The sequence below is a fragment of the Kogia breviceps genome, chromosome 5 (genome assembly GCF_026419965.1).
Source record: "Kogia breviceps isolate mKogBre1 chromosome 5, mKogBre1 haplotype 1, whole genome shotgun sequence".
Taxonomy (NCBI): domain Eukaryota; kingdom Metazoa; phylum Chordata; class Mammalia; order Artiodactyla; family Physeteridae; genus Kogia; species Kogia breviceps.
In genome coordinates this window covers 56,384,050-56,401,680 of record NC_081314.1, presented here as the reverse complement: position 1 = coordinate 56,401,680, position 17,631 = coordinate 56,384,050, and the positions used below count along the sequence as shown (strand labels likewise).

At 37.2% G+C, this 17,631-nt stretch overlaps 1 protein-coding gene across 10 annotated transcripts in view; it reads right to left on the bottom strand.

Annotated features, from left to right (window-relative positions):
* ECT2 (epithelial cell transforming 2) overlaps positions 1–7,838 on the bottom strand; it is a 65,392-nt gene extending 57,554 nt beyond the window's left edge. For 3 of the 10 annotated variants that reach the window (XR_010840670.1, XM_067034022.1, XM_067034026.1), the window contains exons 1-5: positions 7,704–7,817; positions 4,319–4,470; positions 3,614–3,693; positions 3,407–3,499; positions 1,704–1,886 (exon numbers count right to left, since the gene is read on the bottom strand). Coding sequence is in view for 9 of the 10 variants with exons in the window: in XM_067034022.1 (XP_066890123.1) it covers positions 1,704–1,886; positions 3,407–3,499; positions 3,614–3,693; positions 4,319–4,448 (486 nt within the window). In the remaining variant the exon portion in view is untranslated. Of the gene's footprint in view, positions 1–1,703; positions 1,887–3,406; positions 3,500–3,613; positions 3,694–4,318; positions 4,471–7,703 lie in introns of all 10 variants that reach the window. The other 7 variants (XM_059065449.2, XM_059065453.2, XM_067034025.1 and 4 more) reach the window with 7 other exon arrangements.
* Positions 7,839–17,631: the final 9,793 nt, after the last annotated feature.

Below are 17,631 nucleotides of genomic sequence, written 5' to 3'. Positions count from 1 at the left end.
GTTTCACAATAATTTCCCATGATTCCCATATCGTATTTGACACATATCATCTAAACACACTTTTTACTACTGGCAAAAAAACCCATAAATATTCATAGCCAAACCTTTATTTCCAAAATGTACTTTGACACATATGAAGTATTATAAGGAAAGACTTCCACACGCTACTGTAAATGCTTCAAATTAAAGTTAAAAGAGGTCAAAAATATTTTCTAATAAATACTAATAGTACATATACTTGAACCAAATATGATTCCAATTTTTGAGCTAAAAAATGGAGATAGTAAATAATTTAACAAATGGTTTTATCTATCTATACATAAAAGAGAATGGTTAAAATATATATATTTAATTCCCACTATTATGCATGAATGTTCTTTTCCATAATTTTGGCCTTTAAAAAGTTTATGTGGTTTCTGAAAGCAATACTTCTGAATCAAAACAGAGAATTAAAGATTATCATGTGCTCATTACTAGTATCTATAACAAAAGAAGCACAAAGACCCAAGCAATTTAAAGTTAAGGCAAGGGCTTCCCTGGTGGCGCAGTGGTTAAGAATCCACCTGCCAATGCAGGGGACATGGGTTCGAGCCCTGGCCTGGGAAGATCCCACATGCCGCGGAGCAACTCAGACCGTGTGCCACAACTACTGAGGCTGTGCTCTAGAGCCTGCGAGCCACAACTACTGAGCCTGTGTGCCACAACTACTGAAGCCCACACACCTAGAGCCCGTGCTCCACAACAAGAGAAGCCACCGCAATGAGAAGCCTGTGCACCGCAACGAAGAGTAGCCCCCCATTCACCACAACCAGAGAAGAGCCACACATAGCAACAAAGACCCAACACAGCCAAAAATAAAATAAATAAATTTATAAAAAAAAATAAATAAAGTTAAGGCAAGCTTAAGAATGCCAAAACAGAGCAACAAAAACCAAAGAATAGGTATTAACTCTACTACAACTCTTACACTGAAATGCTATTTAAAAACAAAAAGCTAAAGTAGGACTTCCCTGGTGGTGCAGTGGTTAAGAATCCACCTGCCAATGCAGGGGACACGGGTTCAAGCCCTGGTCCAGGAAGATCCCACATGCTGCAGAACAACTAAGCCCATGCACCACAACTACTGAGCCTGTGCTCTAGAGCCAGCGAGCCACAACTACTGAGCCCACGTGCCACAACTACTGAAGCCTGCACGCCTAGAGCCTGTGCCCCACAACAAGAGGAGTCACCACAATGAGAAGCCCGTGCGCCGCCACGAAGAGTAGCCCTGGCTCGCCACAACTAGAGAAAGCCTGCACGCAGCAACAAAGACCCAACACAGCCATATATAAATGAATGAATGAATGAATGAATAAATAAATAAATAGCGAAAGTAATTTCTCTAATTTTAAATCATGCAGAAACTGATAAAAATGGAATTGTGGTACCTGTTCTGTGTGGAGGAAAATTAAAGTTTATGTATATGTACACATCTTTAGAACTCAAGTTTAAGCAAACTACTACTTCCCAAGATACTGCAGGTATTGAGACTAAATATATGTAAATAATATTGTTTAGAATTAAAGGACTATAATTAGAGTAGCCACTACTATTCCTATCCTAAATATTCATATTCTCAACAATTAATGAAATTTTTCTGCATAAAAATTCTTTAATAAAAATTTAACCTTGAGAAGTTATAATAAGCATATATTCTTTCTTACCTCTCCTTTTTGTGCACAGTTTAATACAACTGGTGGTCCAATAACTCTACAGTCAGTCTTGTATAACTCATTAAAGACAGAATCCTGGAAGTCCATGACTATGAATACATTTTCAAATTCTGGAGAATCCAAACTTTTAAATTCTTCAACTGATTCCATCTTTACAAATGGCAGTTTAATTTCCTGGATTTTTTTTCACGGAGTTATTAGAAATAAAATATTATAAAATTAATTCATGTGTCTCTCTAAAGAAGACCTAAAAATCAATTCAATATCAACATTTTTATTTCTATATTTGTAGAAGTTTAAAATCATACAATAAGCATTATACTTAATAGTGAACAGTCATATTTCTTTACTTATGTTTTTATATAAACATATCTCCTCCCATATTAAGATCTTAAATTTTGAAGATTATTATAAAGGCATAAGTTTCTGACATGACTTGGTAGTCATTATAAAGTATCTAGTATGCATATAAAATAAAGATGATGAATTTTTTAAGTACACGTATTTTGACAGTAAGATGCATTAGAAAGATATCCACTACTGCTCTTCATTCTGATCAAGAAAATGATGCCATGCATATAGTTCTTCCTGCACAAACTGTTTTCAGAAAAATAGAAAAAAATACTATGACATGCAACATCTACAAAAAAGATGGAGTTAACGTAATCATTTCAGTATATACAAGGGAAGTAAGAGAAAGATATGAAATATGTAGGCAGTTGCATATAAAAAGGCAAGTTAGTGTTTAACACTTTATACTGTAGATCTATGAAAAAGAATGAAGATATTTTGGTATCTATATGACTGTTTTTAAAGAACAGAACCATTTAAAAGAAAATTCAAATGGGTCAGTAAATTATTTGGGATTTATTTGCTAGGCTGATGTGAAGGGCTGAATTGTGTATATCCAAAACTCATGCTTAAGTCCTAACCCCCTATACCTCAGAATGTGACTATCTGGGGATATGGCCTTTCAACATGTAATTAAGGTTAAATGAAGTCACAAGGGTGGATCCTAGTCAGATTGGATTAGTGGTGGACTGGTGTCCTTATAAGAGGGGGAAATTTGGACACACAAAAGAGATAGCTGAGATGTGCATGCACATAAGGCTATGTGACGATATATCAAGAAGGTGGCAGCCATCTACAAGCCAAGGAGAGAGGCCTCAAGAGATATCAAACCTGCTGACACCTTGATCTTGGACTTTTAGCCTCCAGGAAAGTGAGAAAATAAATTTCTGTTGTTTAAGTTGCCCAGTCTGTGGTATTTTGTCATGGAGACCCTCACAATCTAGTATAACTGGTATAGAGAGTTAGATATATTTCACATGCTGAGGTAAATTCCCTGATGACTGTCAATTATTGTGATTTGTAATTCTGGAAATAAAGCAAGAATTTAGAATAAATATAAAATTATTGAGAAAAAATAAACTGAAGAGTTTAAAGTATCATCTTCATAAATACATAAATGGAATGTCATTTAAATCTAACAGTGCCAAATTACTTTATAAGGATTTCATTATTTATGAAACATTATATTTTTGGGTTTCAGAAACACCCAAATTTTAAAATAAATGTGATAGTTTCTATTAATCTAGCTTCAGAGTGCGCAGAGTATAACCAATCACCATAAGTGGACTCTACAAATACAAAGGAAGTGCAGCATGCCACATGCAATGAAATACTTGACCTACCATATTAACAATACTTTTTATTAATTTTTCATCCGATTTTCCAGGACAACTTTCTTTTATCTTTATAACAGGGACTTCCATTATTTTAATAGTCTGTGGAAAAGAGACTTAAGTATGAGGTTAAGAAAACTATCAATTTATTTATACACAGATGGAAGAAAAATAGTTTTTTAAAAAAATAAATAAATAAAAACTAAATTCCCATACCTTTAAGGCTTTTATAAGCTCTTCTTGTTTTCCAGCTTCTTGAACCAGTATTACTCTTGTTTCAATCTGAGGCATTTCTTCTATTAAAATTAAAAATGTTTAAGTAAAACATTTTCATTCACTAACATAAAAATCAGTAGTTCCTAACCCCTTTTTTGGCTATATCGGGAATGTTTTCCATGTTTGAGATCATAACATTCCCTGAAATTAAAATGACTTAATTCCCAGCTTATTTTGAAACTTTGATCATATATCATTTTAGAAGAAGAGAAACATATTGTATTGTAGCAAAGTATTCAAACATCAGCATTCCTCCTAACCAAAGAAAGCATTCGCCTACTTGCACAGTCATCCTCTTCAACAGCACATGCAACTTTAGGAAAGATCCATTTATACAGTGAAAAAGGAAGAAATGGCTCTTCTCCTGACCAGTCATAACTGACTATATTCTAGCTAACAATGTTGCAGCTAGACTGCCCTCACATACGGAAAAAGCAATATCCAACAAGATGCTTTCACCTTCAAAGTTGGGAAGCATTTATCCAAACAATAATAAAAAATCTAGTGTAAAGAGTTTAACAAATTTTTACTGACTACCTGTAGCCTAGCTTAACAGTATTACAGTTAAATCATAAGAAAGTCACTAGTCAGTAAGTTTAGGATTAAAATAGTGATTTGATATTTTAAAGCAGATAACATGTTTACCTTCAACATATGAAGTAGATCCAATAAATAAGTTTTCCTTAGAAGTTTCGGTAACTTTAAAATCAAAAATGGAAGAGTCTGCCAAGCTTGTACTCCCAGTAGTGGATGTTAATGCACTATTTTCAGCCATTATTTGTACTCTTCTGCAATGGCTGAAAAAAACAAAATTTGAATAAAATTACATGAAACAATTAATTACTGGGCAAAAACAAGCATTATACCTAGAATTTATAAAAAGTATCACTACCCTTTTTTTTTTAATACTGAACCAAACAAAGTCACTCAACTTCTCTGAGCCTCAGTTTGCTCTTCAGTGAAAGAAAGATACTAATAACTGACTCACAGGGATACAGTAAAAATAACAATGTACCAAAAGTACTCAGATATTACCTGACAGTCAAAAAGTACTCAAAAGGTACTCATAAATACTATGCTACCTCCCCACTCCATACCTTTGCCCTCTATTTCTCTTCCTGTATTCATTTATAATACCATCATCCCCCATATAATTCCAGTCAAAAACATGATCCAGCCATACTCTTTCATCTGCCTCATTCACCCTGCCCCAAAGCATCTCTGTATCTCTGGGACCCAGCCCCCCTTTCTGTGGCCAATGCCACAGTGGCCACTTAGTCAAACACAATAGTTCCAAACAATTTTATCACCAGTTTCTTCAGAGGTCACTTTCCACATGGTTTTCGGGGTATGCTCCTAAAAACAAATGTGACCATATTATTTCGCTACTTAGAACTTCCATGAGCACTGCTCCCTATACGACCAAGTTCAAATTCACCATCCACTTTACACTTTAGTCCTAGCCTATTTAGCCTCATCTCCTGTATTTCCCCCAGTCCACATCGACTGTATGCTCCAGCCACAAAGCATTTCCCAGCATTTTTCAAATATAGATCACAATTTACTCCACACCTACTTGTATTTAATAGTGCTCAATTCTCCACCTATCATGTCTTTCAACCCCTGACCCACCACTCTTGACTTATCCTCTAGATTTCTCCAAACCTCTCATGTATAACTGGACTGCTCCCTTACCTGCATTTTTATATTACTTTACAAATGTCTAAAAGATTTCACGAGACAATTAACACGTGTCAATAAGACTCTGGACTATGAAAGAAAACCTTTTTTTGTTTTTAAATTTCTAGGACTTAAAGAGTTGAAAAGTTAAGCAAGCAGGGAATAAAGAAAAAGTTGAATAGATCTTCATCAATTTAAATTGGGGTTTTTACATAAGTTTATTATCTTGAAGTAAATTTCCAGAAGATTGGGCAAATATAAAGAGGAAACCCAATCTTATCTGGAGGTCTATGCCTGATCTAATTTACCCTTTCCTACTTTTTCAGAATAATAAAATGTACAAATAAGTTCCACCAGATTTTTAGCAAAGTAATAGTTTCAGGTATCATTAGCATCATTTCGGCATGGTGATGTCAAATAATGTGAAAATGTACATACTAATAACAGACCTAAGCCCAATTATTAGGTGCACACTTCAAAGACAAGCAACTCAGCTTCCTGTCTCAGCTCTGCACTTAGTAGGTTAAGCCTCAGCTTCCACATCAGGAAAAGAAATAACAGTACAACTCAAATCCAATTGTGATAAAAACTGAATAGATGATTTCTCTAAATGAGTGACACTTATTCATTCTCATATATACTCAAAATGTGGACATTTCTCATTGTCTTACCAAATATCCACGGCAATCATTATTCTAAGGCTCTCCAAAGGAGTGCTCCAATAGTTGTTAATAAGAGCCTTTACTTACAATCAATGATAAATTCTATCCAGCCCTTATTTTTTTAAGTCTCACACTTAAATGTTTCCAGTGAAAAAGAAAGGCTCTATCTAAACAGGCTTTCATTTAAAGTCCCCTTAAAAGAATGTTAAAAAGAAAAACCAAGAGATGAATTAACCTGCCTTAAGGAACGTAGGAGGAGGGAGACTTTAATAAATCAAAAACACCATGAGTTTACATTTTTCACCTATGCCTCTCTGTTTAAAGACCACCAAAACAGGTAGGTGACTGGGACTTCCCTGGTGGTCCAAGGGCTAAGACTCTGCGCTCCCAATGCAGGGGGCCCAGGTTTAATCCCTGGTCAGGGAACTAGATCCCATATGTTGCAGCTAAGAGTTCACGTGCCGCAACTAAAGATCCCATGTGGCCTCAACGAAGATCCTGCACAGGGCAACAAATATCCTGCATGCCACAACTAAGATCCCACGCAGCCAAAGAAAAAAAAAGATAGGTGATTAAAAATTAAAATTGACTGATGACTCTGTATGTGATCAATTTACTGCCAAAACAGTTTTGAAATTTAGAAAAAAGCTGCATGCTAAACTCATCACATATCAACAGTCTGATTACAAACTGAAATACACTAATCACTTTTTCACATTTATGTATTCTGTAAGCTTTTATTACAAACACAAAAGGATCAGTGTTCATAAACCCATACAGATTACTTCTCATCTGAGAACATACTCAAGGAGCTTCTAACTAAATACAACTCACGCCTTTTTTCATCACAAAGGTAAAATTTGTCATTTAAACAAGTTTCCTTTTACTTATTTTTTTAGATAATCATCTTTCAGGGTGGAGGAGCTAAATGCCTTCCTGGATATGTTGGTGGTGTTACAATAACTGTTAACATTACATAACACTGTGACTAACAATATTTATTTAACGCCTAATACGCGGCATTATTCTAAACCTTTAGACATTGTTCTAAACCTTTTACTTGTATTCACTTAATCCTTGCAACAATCCTAAGAGGCAGGTACTATTATCATATTCCTCTTACAGGTAAAGAAACCTAGAGCGGAGAGATTAATTCCCCCCAGGTCAGAGTGTTAGCGGCAAAACATGGGTTCAAATCCGGTCTGATTCCAGAGGCTGCGCTTTTAACCATTAAGCCATACCCATCTGTACGCGGGGTGGGGCGCCGGAACGAGCTGGCGTTTTACCTTAAATACTAAAAACTAATGAGAAGACGCCAAGAAGAATCCAAGGGTGAAACCACTAAGTAATCTGAGATAAGCCCCAAAGCCGCAGAGCCCATTGCGGTTTGCCAAGACCCCCTTCCCTACAATTCCCCACTTTGCCCAGAAACTCTTTCGGAAGAAATATTCAACCAGGTGAGCGATGACGACGCACAGCAGCCAGGCGGACCTCGGGCTCCCACTCCGCATCCCGGCCCCGCTGTTGGGAACGCAACGGTGTGGTTCCCAGAGCCGGGAAGACAAGGCTGGGAGCTCCGGAACTCGCGGTCACCGGGGCGGGGCCGTGGGACACAAGCAGAGCGGCCCACTGCTCCAGGGACGCCAGCCCACTCCCACCTCCGCCACCCGCACCCACAGAGCCCTCACCACTCTCAAAAGACGCCCTGGAAGTTCCACCTTTTCACGAACCGACCCTTCTCACTTTTACCGCCATTCCTCGCCGCCGGCGGCCGCAGCCAATTCAAAAAGTGACCCGCAGAGGGGCGGTGATTGGCCGCTGCTCTCCGCCCACCTCCCGCAGGTGCCAACCGATTGGTTGTGCGTGTGTTTCAAATAAACCCAACCGCTCCGACGTCAGAACGTCCCGAATCTGTAGAGAAGTTCCCGGATGTGACCAGGAGGTGGTAGTAATGGCTCCTGGGCTACTGTGGGAGTAGCAGGTGTGTTTGTGACTACAGCTTGTTTACTCAGTAAACATCCTGTTTCCTAAGGAAAGTTTGAGTGGATTCTCCGTCCCCTCGGCTTTTTTTTTTTTTCCCCCGCCACCACATCCTTTAAACGTAATCAGTGCCTTGACAGATGAATTTTTCCTCAGTGATTCCTGTGAGCTGTAAGATTTTTCTGCCTGAGCTTTAGGAATTTAAAGTTGGGTTAAGGTGTTTGGGGTTTGGTGGTTGTGTTGGCGCGGCGGGGTCCAGGACACGGGAACTCGGAGTCTCTCCAGATGGACTTCAAATCAGCAGCCTCTTACTTAAATCCTGACGTATGTAAAGCACTGTGCTATGGTCTAGGGAATTTCACGGATGATTAGAATATATTCTTAGTGTTTCTAGGCCTTTTTAAAAAAAATATAAGCTTGCATTTGAACAAATGTAAAAATATGTCGTGAGATTCTAGACTCTCCTGGAGCCAAAGTGAATTGTTAGCTGCTGCACCCGCCCCTCCCCCCCTTCCCTGAGGTCTTTTGCTGCTTTCCTCTGAAGTCTAGCCAAGAATTTATCGGTTTTCCTATAATTACGATTACTATCATGAAAATCTTTTATTTTCTTCGTTTTCTAAATATAATATCCTGTCACACAACCTCTTAAAAAGACGCCTCCCGAAGGTGAGTTTTGCATAGTTCCCACCTAATCGCTGGTTTAAATAAAGGAAGAAAGGAGAATCCGCTGCTGAAACCTTAAATTTCAGCAAGAGGAGGAGAACTTGTACTTTGGAATGGAACATTCTGAAAGTCTCAAACAGGTCGTCAGGATTTGGAATTTTTCCTAACTTTGTCAGGCCACCTTAGAATGCCTGAAAAGTTTGTAATGTATTCCACAAAATGAGTGAAGCAGTCTGGTAATTATTGGTTTCCCTGTTGATAATTGAAGAATATTTACAGTCTGCCCTTCATTTAATGCCATGATAACCGTTAGGGCGAAAGCAAAGAAAAACAGTAATTGAAATTTCACTTTGGAATGTGCTTGCGTAGTTAAACTAGGGTGTGCCCAGCATTCCAAAAGGTCTCCTCACTGAAAATACATTAAGCTAGTGAAGAAAGCAACCTGTTTCCTCTGTGCATTGCTTCCCGTTAGGCTTTGCACCCAAATCTATTGATTGCCTACACGGTATCACCATACAAATTGTATGCTAGCCTAACAAAAGCTATACTTGATTCCTTTTAAGGGTTATATGGCAGTTTGACTAGCAAATAAACGGGCATTACAGTCTTATAACATTTCCTAACCATGTGACATCCTTTTCCATCTCCTAGGCAAGTAACCTCAAGCAAATCATTTAACCCCTCTATGCCTCAGTTTGAGTTTTTATAAAAGGGCATGATAGTACTTACCTCAGAATATTGTTGTGAGGATTAAAAGTTAATATATCTAATTAAAACATATTCTAGCATATAATAAACATTCAGTAGATGTTAGCTGTTAATATTACTACTACTTTGCTGCTGTGGCTGCTGCTACTATTACCACTACTGTTACCTCAGCTGAGGCCCTATACTTGCCTGATGGGACTGATGGTCCTCTATACTGCCTTCTCACCCCTCAGGAGCAATGGCAGCAGTGTTTCTGTTCCCTTTGCCCCACCCATCCCCAGCCACAAATCCTGCCAGCCACCAGGCCAAGCTTGGTGCGGTGAAGACCTCCATTGCATTCTTTTCCTACCAGAGAGAGGACAGTCCTACACCAAACCTAATCTCTCTTCTCTTTTAAGGGAAAGCCTGCAATGCTCAAGATGTCTCCTCTTGTCTAGAAGATATGGCCTTCTTGTTCCTTGAAAGAATAAACCATTTAAAAAATTCTTACGTGTCATTCACAACTCCTAAGATGCTGAATGAACAGTTTTCAACAAATAATACTAAAGGAATTGAACTAAAGTACTTAGTATATTAAAGTGCGTGACATTTTCATCAAACAATACGATAATTTCTGAGGTGGGGAAATGAAATGTGGAAGATCAAACTACTGAGATTCTTCCTTTGGAGGATCAACTTCCCCACCTCCATCTCTGAATTGAGTGACAACGCTGGACCATCTTTCCTGACTCTCATAACACTTGTTCCTCTTCCAGTTTATTCCCTCCTCTTTATTTATAGTTCCTTTCTTTCCTTACGCCCTCCCCTTTCCATCTCCATCTTCGTTTTCCATATGTACTCCTTCAGGGCAGCAGAGAATGGGGAGTTAGGAAAGTTAGTTTGGGGTTATGGAATATCTTTTTCCACCCTATACCCACCCGCATTCACAAGTATGCACACTGCCCATGCCATCACTCTTCAAATCAGAATGAAGAAGATTTCTCACACTTTTGTAGTTTGATCTAATCTGCTAATAAGAATTAGTATATCTGAAAAGACTATTAAATTTTTGCAGTAAATGGGCAATATTTGTTGTGGTGGATTTTGTTTTTATTACCTAAAGTTGTGATAAAATATAATTTCTAGGTTTTACTTTTTAGTTTTTAAAGGAACTTTTTTTTTTTTTTTTTTTTTTTTTTTTTTTTTTTTTTTTTTGCTGTACGCGAGCCTCTCACTGTTGTGGCCTTTCCCGTTGCGGATAACAGGCTCCGGACGCACAGGCTCAGCGGCCATGGCTCACGGGCCCAGCCGCTCTGCGGCATGTGGGATCTTCCCGGACCGGGGCACGAACCCATGTCCCCTGCATCGGCAGGCGGACTCTCAACCACTGCGCCACCAGGAAAACCCAAGGAACATTTCTTTCTCTTTTTTTAAATAAATTTATTTACTCATTTTTGTCTACATTGGGTCTTCATTGCTGCACACAGATTTTCTCTGGTAGCAGTGAGTGAGGGCTACTTTTCTTTGCGGTGCATGGGCTTCTCATTGTGGTGGCTTCTCTTGTTGCAGAGCACAGGCTCTACGTGCGCGGGCTTCCGTAGTTGTGGCACGTGGGCTCAGTAGTTGTGGCTCGCAGGCTCTAGAGCAGAGGCTCAGTAGTTGTGGTGCATAGGCTTAGTTGCTTCGTGGCATGTGGGACCTTCCTGGACCAGGGCTTGAACCTATGTCCCCTGCATTGGCAGGTGGATTCTCAACCACTGCACCACCAGGGAGGGAAGTCCTAGGCTTTATTTTTAAGTATGAAATGTCATTGACCAATAATACCATCTACTTTATAGTAAATTTAACTATTTCATCATAGAATTAAATGTTTTACTGTAACTAAATATTAACATTGTAATGGCACATAGAACTCATGTAATTGTTTTTCTCCCCTGTCACCATCCTTACCACCTCAAAGCATTTCTGAAATACATAGCTATACATAAAGCCACGCTAGGTACAGTTACAAAGATTCAGTCCCTCTAAGAATTTATCACTCAAGATTTTTGTTTCAAAATCTTTAATGAGTAGCCATGGAATTCTGTACTTTCTTGGAATTATTAACATTTTCCAATTAAAATGTTGTATTTCCAAGTTGGTTATAATATAGCATCTTCTAACCTGTCATCTCTGCCTGTGAAACAAGCTTTAGAAATTATAATCACTGTGAGCCAGAAGAAGCTATTTTACATACCTCAACAGTCAGTAATTAGGATATGACATTGCTTTATTCATATGAATCATTAGGCTGTAAATCACTTGACATAGATTTGCAATACTATACAAATTTACTACTTAAAGTTTCACTTGGACAAATAGAATTACCGTTCCTTGATGGAGCAAGAGGTTTCCAAATATGGTGAGGCCATTTTTCAAATTATGTAATTTGATTAGCAAAATTTTAGATGTGGAAAAAAAATCTCAGTTCACTAGTCTCATTCTTTATTTTACAAATGAATTTTACCGAGGCCCGCAACATACAGCTTATATTCCTTTACCAAGGTCAGGTAACTGGTTAAAGGAAAAATCAAGATCAAAAATTTTATTTCTATTAATGTATTTTGTCTTTATTATAATTAAAGATACTAATATTTATATTTTACATTAAACTTATAAAAGTACCAATATCTTTATTCATACTGCTTATATATGTTACTTTTGAGGACATTAAGATGCTTTCAGGGACCTCCCTGGCAGTCCAATGCAGGGGGCGTGGGTTCCATCCCTGGTTGGGGAACTAAGATCCCGCATGCCACCTGGCATGGCCAAAAATTAAAAAATTTTTAAATTAAAAAAAAAAGATTCTTTCAGTCCCATAAGAGCCTTGTTGGTCTTGTTCACCAATGTATCTATCTCCAACACCTAGCAACAGTTCCTGGCATATAAGATGTTGTCAAAAGTTGTTGCATGAATAACATTGTAATTGATCTTCAGAATCCATATTGCCTTCTTCTAATTAATTCTCAAGTTTGCATTTAGAGTGACATTATGCAAATCCAAATTCATCATATCACTACCTCCTTAAAACCCTTCAATCCTAGTAGGCCTCCATGGCCTGACCTCTACTCATTTCCAGCTTCATCTTATACCATGTTCACTTTCTTTCTCTTGAGTTGTATACCTGCCTTCCTTCTCAAGGATTTTTGCATCTGCTCTTCTCTCTACCAATTCCTTTGATCCCCGTTCTTTTAACCTAAGAGACAACTTCTAATCCTTTTAGCATTTGCTCACTTACTACTCCTCAGAAGATCTTTGCTAACTACCCATACCATCAGAATCCCCATTATACAGCCCCCAGCACCATGAGTATCTCTTTTGTGGTACTTATCAAAGATGTGATTATTGGATTAATGTCTCTCTCCTCCACTATCTAAGCTACTTGAAAGGGAAAATGTCTTTTTGTTTACCATTTTGTCCACAGTGAAGGCACTCAATGAAATATTTGTTGAAATAACAAGTAAATGAATTAATGATTAAATGAACTTATTTTTATTATAATATCAGTGATGTCCTTTCTAAAGTTATTTTAAAAGTTTTCTTTCTTTTTTTTTTTTTTTTGTCATCTGCTCCATGCAGCTTGTGGGATCTCAGCTCGCCAACCAGGGATTGAATCCAGGCCACAGCAGTGAAAGTCCAGAGTCCTAACCACTAGACCACCAGGGAACTCCCCTAAAAAAGGTTTCTATTATTTTTACTTTTATCTAACCCATTATTTATGACAATTTTTCAGGAAAAATTAAGTGGCATATTTCCAAACTTAATAAATTTACAAAAAGATAAAATAATTTACATCTTTTAGTGACAGTTGAGTAAATTACCCAAGAATTGAATGCTTTTTATACCATGCCTATTCCAGCTATGAGTGGAAGAGAGTTAATGCTAATAGTACTAAACTGATTGGATAAAACTTGCCACTGTTTATGAACATAGGCAATTATCCATATCAAAAATTCAGCTTTCCTACAACCTACACTTTCATACATTATACACTGATACTTATAAATTGCCTCTTCCACACTGTATACTGACTTGTAAACATCAAAGTTATCCCAAAGTGATTTTGTCTTCAGTTTAGTTTTGACAGTAACTCCGTCTTTGTAGAGTAGTACTGATATTTACTATGACAACAATTTGAATACTTTGATTGTACTTAGCAATATTTTGTTGCTGCTCTTCAAATGAATGGAAAAATGGAATTGCTAATGCAATTGAAATAAAAATGGAACCCAAGTCCTCAAAAAATGGTGGATATTTGACCTCAGTTGGCATGAGGATTTAGCATAAGCAGATTAACTGTGGGTTTAATAATGAAGGAAAAATTACATGTAAATAGAAATGCATTGGAGAAGGTATTTTAAAGGTGAGATATACTGTTGTAAGTGATATTCAAGTATATAATGCAACTATATATAAATCCTGTGCCTAGAAAAAAATTAACGTTAATGAAATACACAAAATGTTCTTAATGTCTCTATCTTGACCATTGCATTTGCATTATTTCCCCTTCTCCTTTCCTTTTTTTTTGGTACTTTTCAAATTTTCTATCATGAGCATTTTAGTGGACAGTTGTTGCTTTCCTGGCTGTTGAACATTTAACCATTCCTTCCTAATAGTAGTCTGATTTCCCTTTTGAGAAATCCCTCATTGAATATGGTTTTAGTGCAAGGTAATGTTCATCTGTTACCATAGATCTGAATGGAGCCACATCCTCTTCCCATGCTTAAAGCTCAGTCATCATCTGCTCTTTCAAAGGATTTTGAATTTTTAGCATGTGCTAAAGATATGGGAAGGGTTAAGGATCATATATTGATACATTCTAATAGCATCAACAGTGTGCAGACCAGCTTCTTTGAGTCCAGTAATCTTTGATGGTATTTACACTGCCTACACCTCTGGAGCTCTCTAGCTCCTCCCAGTTCCCAAGGCTGACCCTCATACTGATTCTGTGAATTTGCAGAATAAATTAAATCGTTTTTTCCTTCAAGATAGTTAGAATTGGTTTCTATTGCTTGTGACCAAGAATGCCCAGATGTGTTGCTTTTACAAATCCAAATCTTGTTGGCTCTACCTTCAAAATATGTCCATAATTAAACTAGTTCTTATCCCTCCATTTCCCTTTTCTAAACTACCATCATCTCTCATCTGAATTATTGCAATAGCCTCCTAACTCATGCCCCCAATTTTACCCATAGATCTTCACCATCTATTCTCAAAGCAACTGGAATATTCCTGTTAAAATATAAGTCAGATCATGTCACTCTGCTCAAAACCTTTATTGGCTTCTAATTTCTTTCATACTAAAGCCAAAGTTCCCACAATAGTCTTCATGGCCCTACATAATCCTCATTGACATCCTCACCTTCTCCCTTTCACATCTTTACTTACCTCTAGCCACACTGGCTTCTTTGCTGCTCCTCAAAGACACGAGGCACACTCCTAACTCAGGCTGATTTCTCTGCTTTTATGTTCTTCCTTCATATGTGCCTGACTTACCCCTCTTCTCCTTCAGTTCTTGCTCAAATTCACCTTATCAGCTAGGTGGCTACCCCTCCAAAAATTGCAGCTCCTTCTCAAGCTCTCCTGATCCCCTTTGCCTTGCCCTTTTAATTTCATAGCCATTATCAACTACAAGTATATATTTATTTGTTATGTAATTATTTATTGTCTGTCTCTCCATGCCAGAATGTGAGCTCCGTGAAGGCAGCAGGGGGGTTTTGTCTGTTTGTTCCCTAGTATATTTCCAGTGACTAAGTCAGTACCTGCCACATGATAGGTACTCAGAAATTTTTTGAAAAAAGAATAAATGAAAGAAGAAAGTAAGGAATGAAAATAAGGAAGAAAGGAAATAAATATTTCAAAATATTACTTACATAATATAATGAAAATTTAGTTAATAGTTTATCCATTGTTTTCAAGCTTTTTGAATATTTCTTCAAATGAAATGTCACAGTGAACTCCAATACATAAAACAGATAAATGCCAAGCTGAATTGACATAGAAGAAGAGAGGTCATGATTTATCTTTATAGAGACTGCAGGAATTTTAATTCTTCTAGAACATAGAATTTGAAAACCACTGACTACTGACAGAATTTGGAAATGATTGACCACTGTATCTGAAGGGCCAAACCCTTTATTTACAAAACAAGAAGATGAGATTTACTCCTAATAGATATTCACACCCATCTATGATGTTATCTAGCAAAAAAAAAAAATTCTTTTTGAATTTGAATCTAGTTAATCTCTAGATCTGATTTTTTAGGAAATACAGAAAACTGAGAAGCGTGATAAATTATAGCACAGGGATATAGTCAATAAGATCTAGCCTTGTAGAAACTCTACAAGAAACCCTGATTTCTTCAACAAATAATTGAAAGGGGAAAATAAGTAGTAAAGGGATAATCAATAGATGATACTTAAAAGACATACAACCAAATACAACATGTAGATTTTATTTGGATCATGATTCAAACTTTTTCTAAAATTATGACAACAGGATTTCTGCTTCTCCTATAGCTGAGTAAACTGCTAAACAACCAACTCTTTCACAAATAACTATAGCTATAGGGGAAAAGTACAAAAAACAATTACCCAAAAGATTTGAACAGTGAACAAAAGCAGGTAGACTCTGCAGAGGAGTAAAATCTTGGACTGACATGGGGTGTTTAAAAATGTTTTAACTTTTAGAATAGGAAAACTCTGCAGTTATTGTTATGCGGAGGGCAAAACTAAGAGAAAAGTCAGTCTTTCTGTCATAAGGAGCAGAGGACAGAGTTTGGGGCAATCACAGCTGCTGGAAAGTAAGGGGTTACAGAGGGTCCTCTAGAGAGCCTAAGAGAAGCATGCTAAATTCTGCATATAAAATGAAACCATCTCTAGCTGAATACTTAACCATGCAAATACAAGGAGGACTGCAAGTAATCCTGTCAAGAAAAAAGAACAGAACTGAGATTTGAGCTGCTGCTCAAAAGACAGAGTTTTCAGTTTGAGTTCAAACAAGTAATTGCCTGACAGTACAAAAATATCAGCATTTTTTTGAAGAATAAAATAGAATTCAGAATCTCCAAGATATAACCATCACATCTATGTTCTGTGCCATATCAAAAAAAAAAAAAAAGCATGACACATTCTAAGAAAAATAAACCAATAGAGGCTAATTCTGAGGTAGCCCAGATTTGAAGATTAGGATACAAGGACTTTAAAGCAGTTATTATAACTATGCTGAACGAGATAAAGGAAAGTATTCTTGTAATTAGTGAAAACACAGAAAAATCTCAGCAGAGAAATAGTTTTTTGTTTTTTTTGTGGTACGCAGGCTTCTCACTGTTGTGGCCTCTCCCATTGTGGAGCACAGGCTCCAGACACACAGGCTCAGCAGCCATGGCTCACGGGCCCAGCCGCTTCGCGGCATGTGGGATCTTCCCGGACCAGGGCACAAACCCATGTCCCCTGCATCAGCAGGTGGATTCTCAACCACTGCGCCACCAGGGAAGCCCGAGAAATAGTATTAAAAAGAATCAAATGGAGCACAAAAAGCAAGAATCATAATATAAATTAAGAAAAGTTTTATAAATTATATTTCATAAAATTAAAAACTGCTGCGCTCCAAAAGTCACTGTTAAGAAATGTCAACAGTTAAGAAAGTGAAAAGACAAGCCACAGACTGGAAAAAAATTACTTTCAAAATACTTATATGACTAAAGATTCATATTCAGAATATTTAAAGAACTCTCATGACTTAATAAAACAAGCAACCCACTTTTTTTAAATGGGCAAAGAAAGATTTGACAGATACCCCACCAAAGAAGAGATACTAATGGCAAATATGCACATTATAAGATGCTCAGCATCACAATTCATCAGGGAAATACAGGTTAAAACCACATTCAGGTACTACTATACATCTATTAGAGTGGCTAGAATTTAAAATAAAAATGGTCAGTACCAAGTTCTAGTGAGGATGTGGAGCAACATGACCTCTCATACATTGCTGGTGTGGATGTTTCTTACAAAGTTAAACATAATTGCCAAATGACCCAATAATCCCATTCCTATGTATGAGAATCATTGAGGAAATTTTATTCATAATTGCTAAAAACTGGAAAGAACCCAACTGTATATCATTAGTGAATGCATAAACAAGTACATCCAAAACATGGGAAACTACTCAGCAGTTTACATGCAACAAAATGGATGACTCTCATAAGCATCATGTTAAGTGAAAGAAAACAGAAACAAAATACAT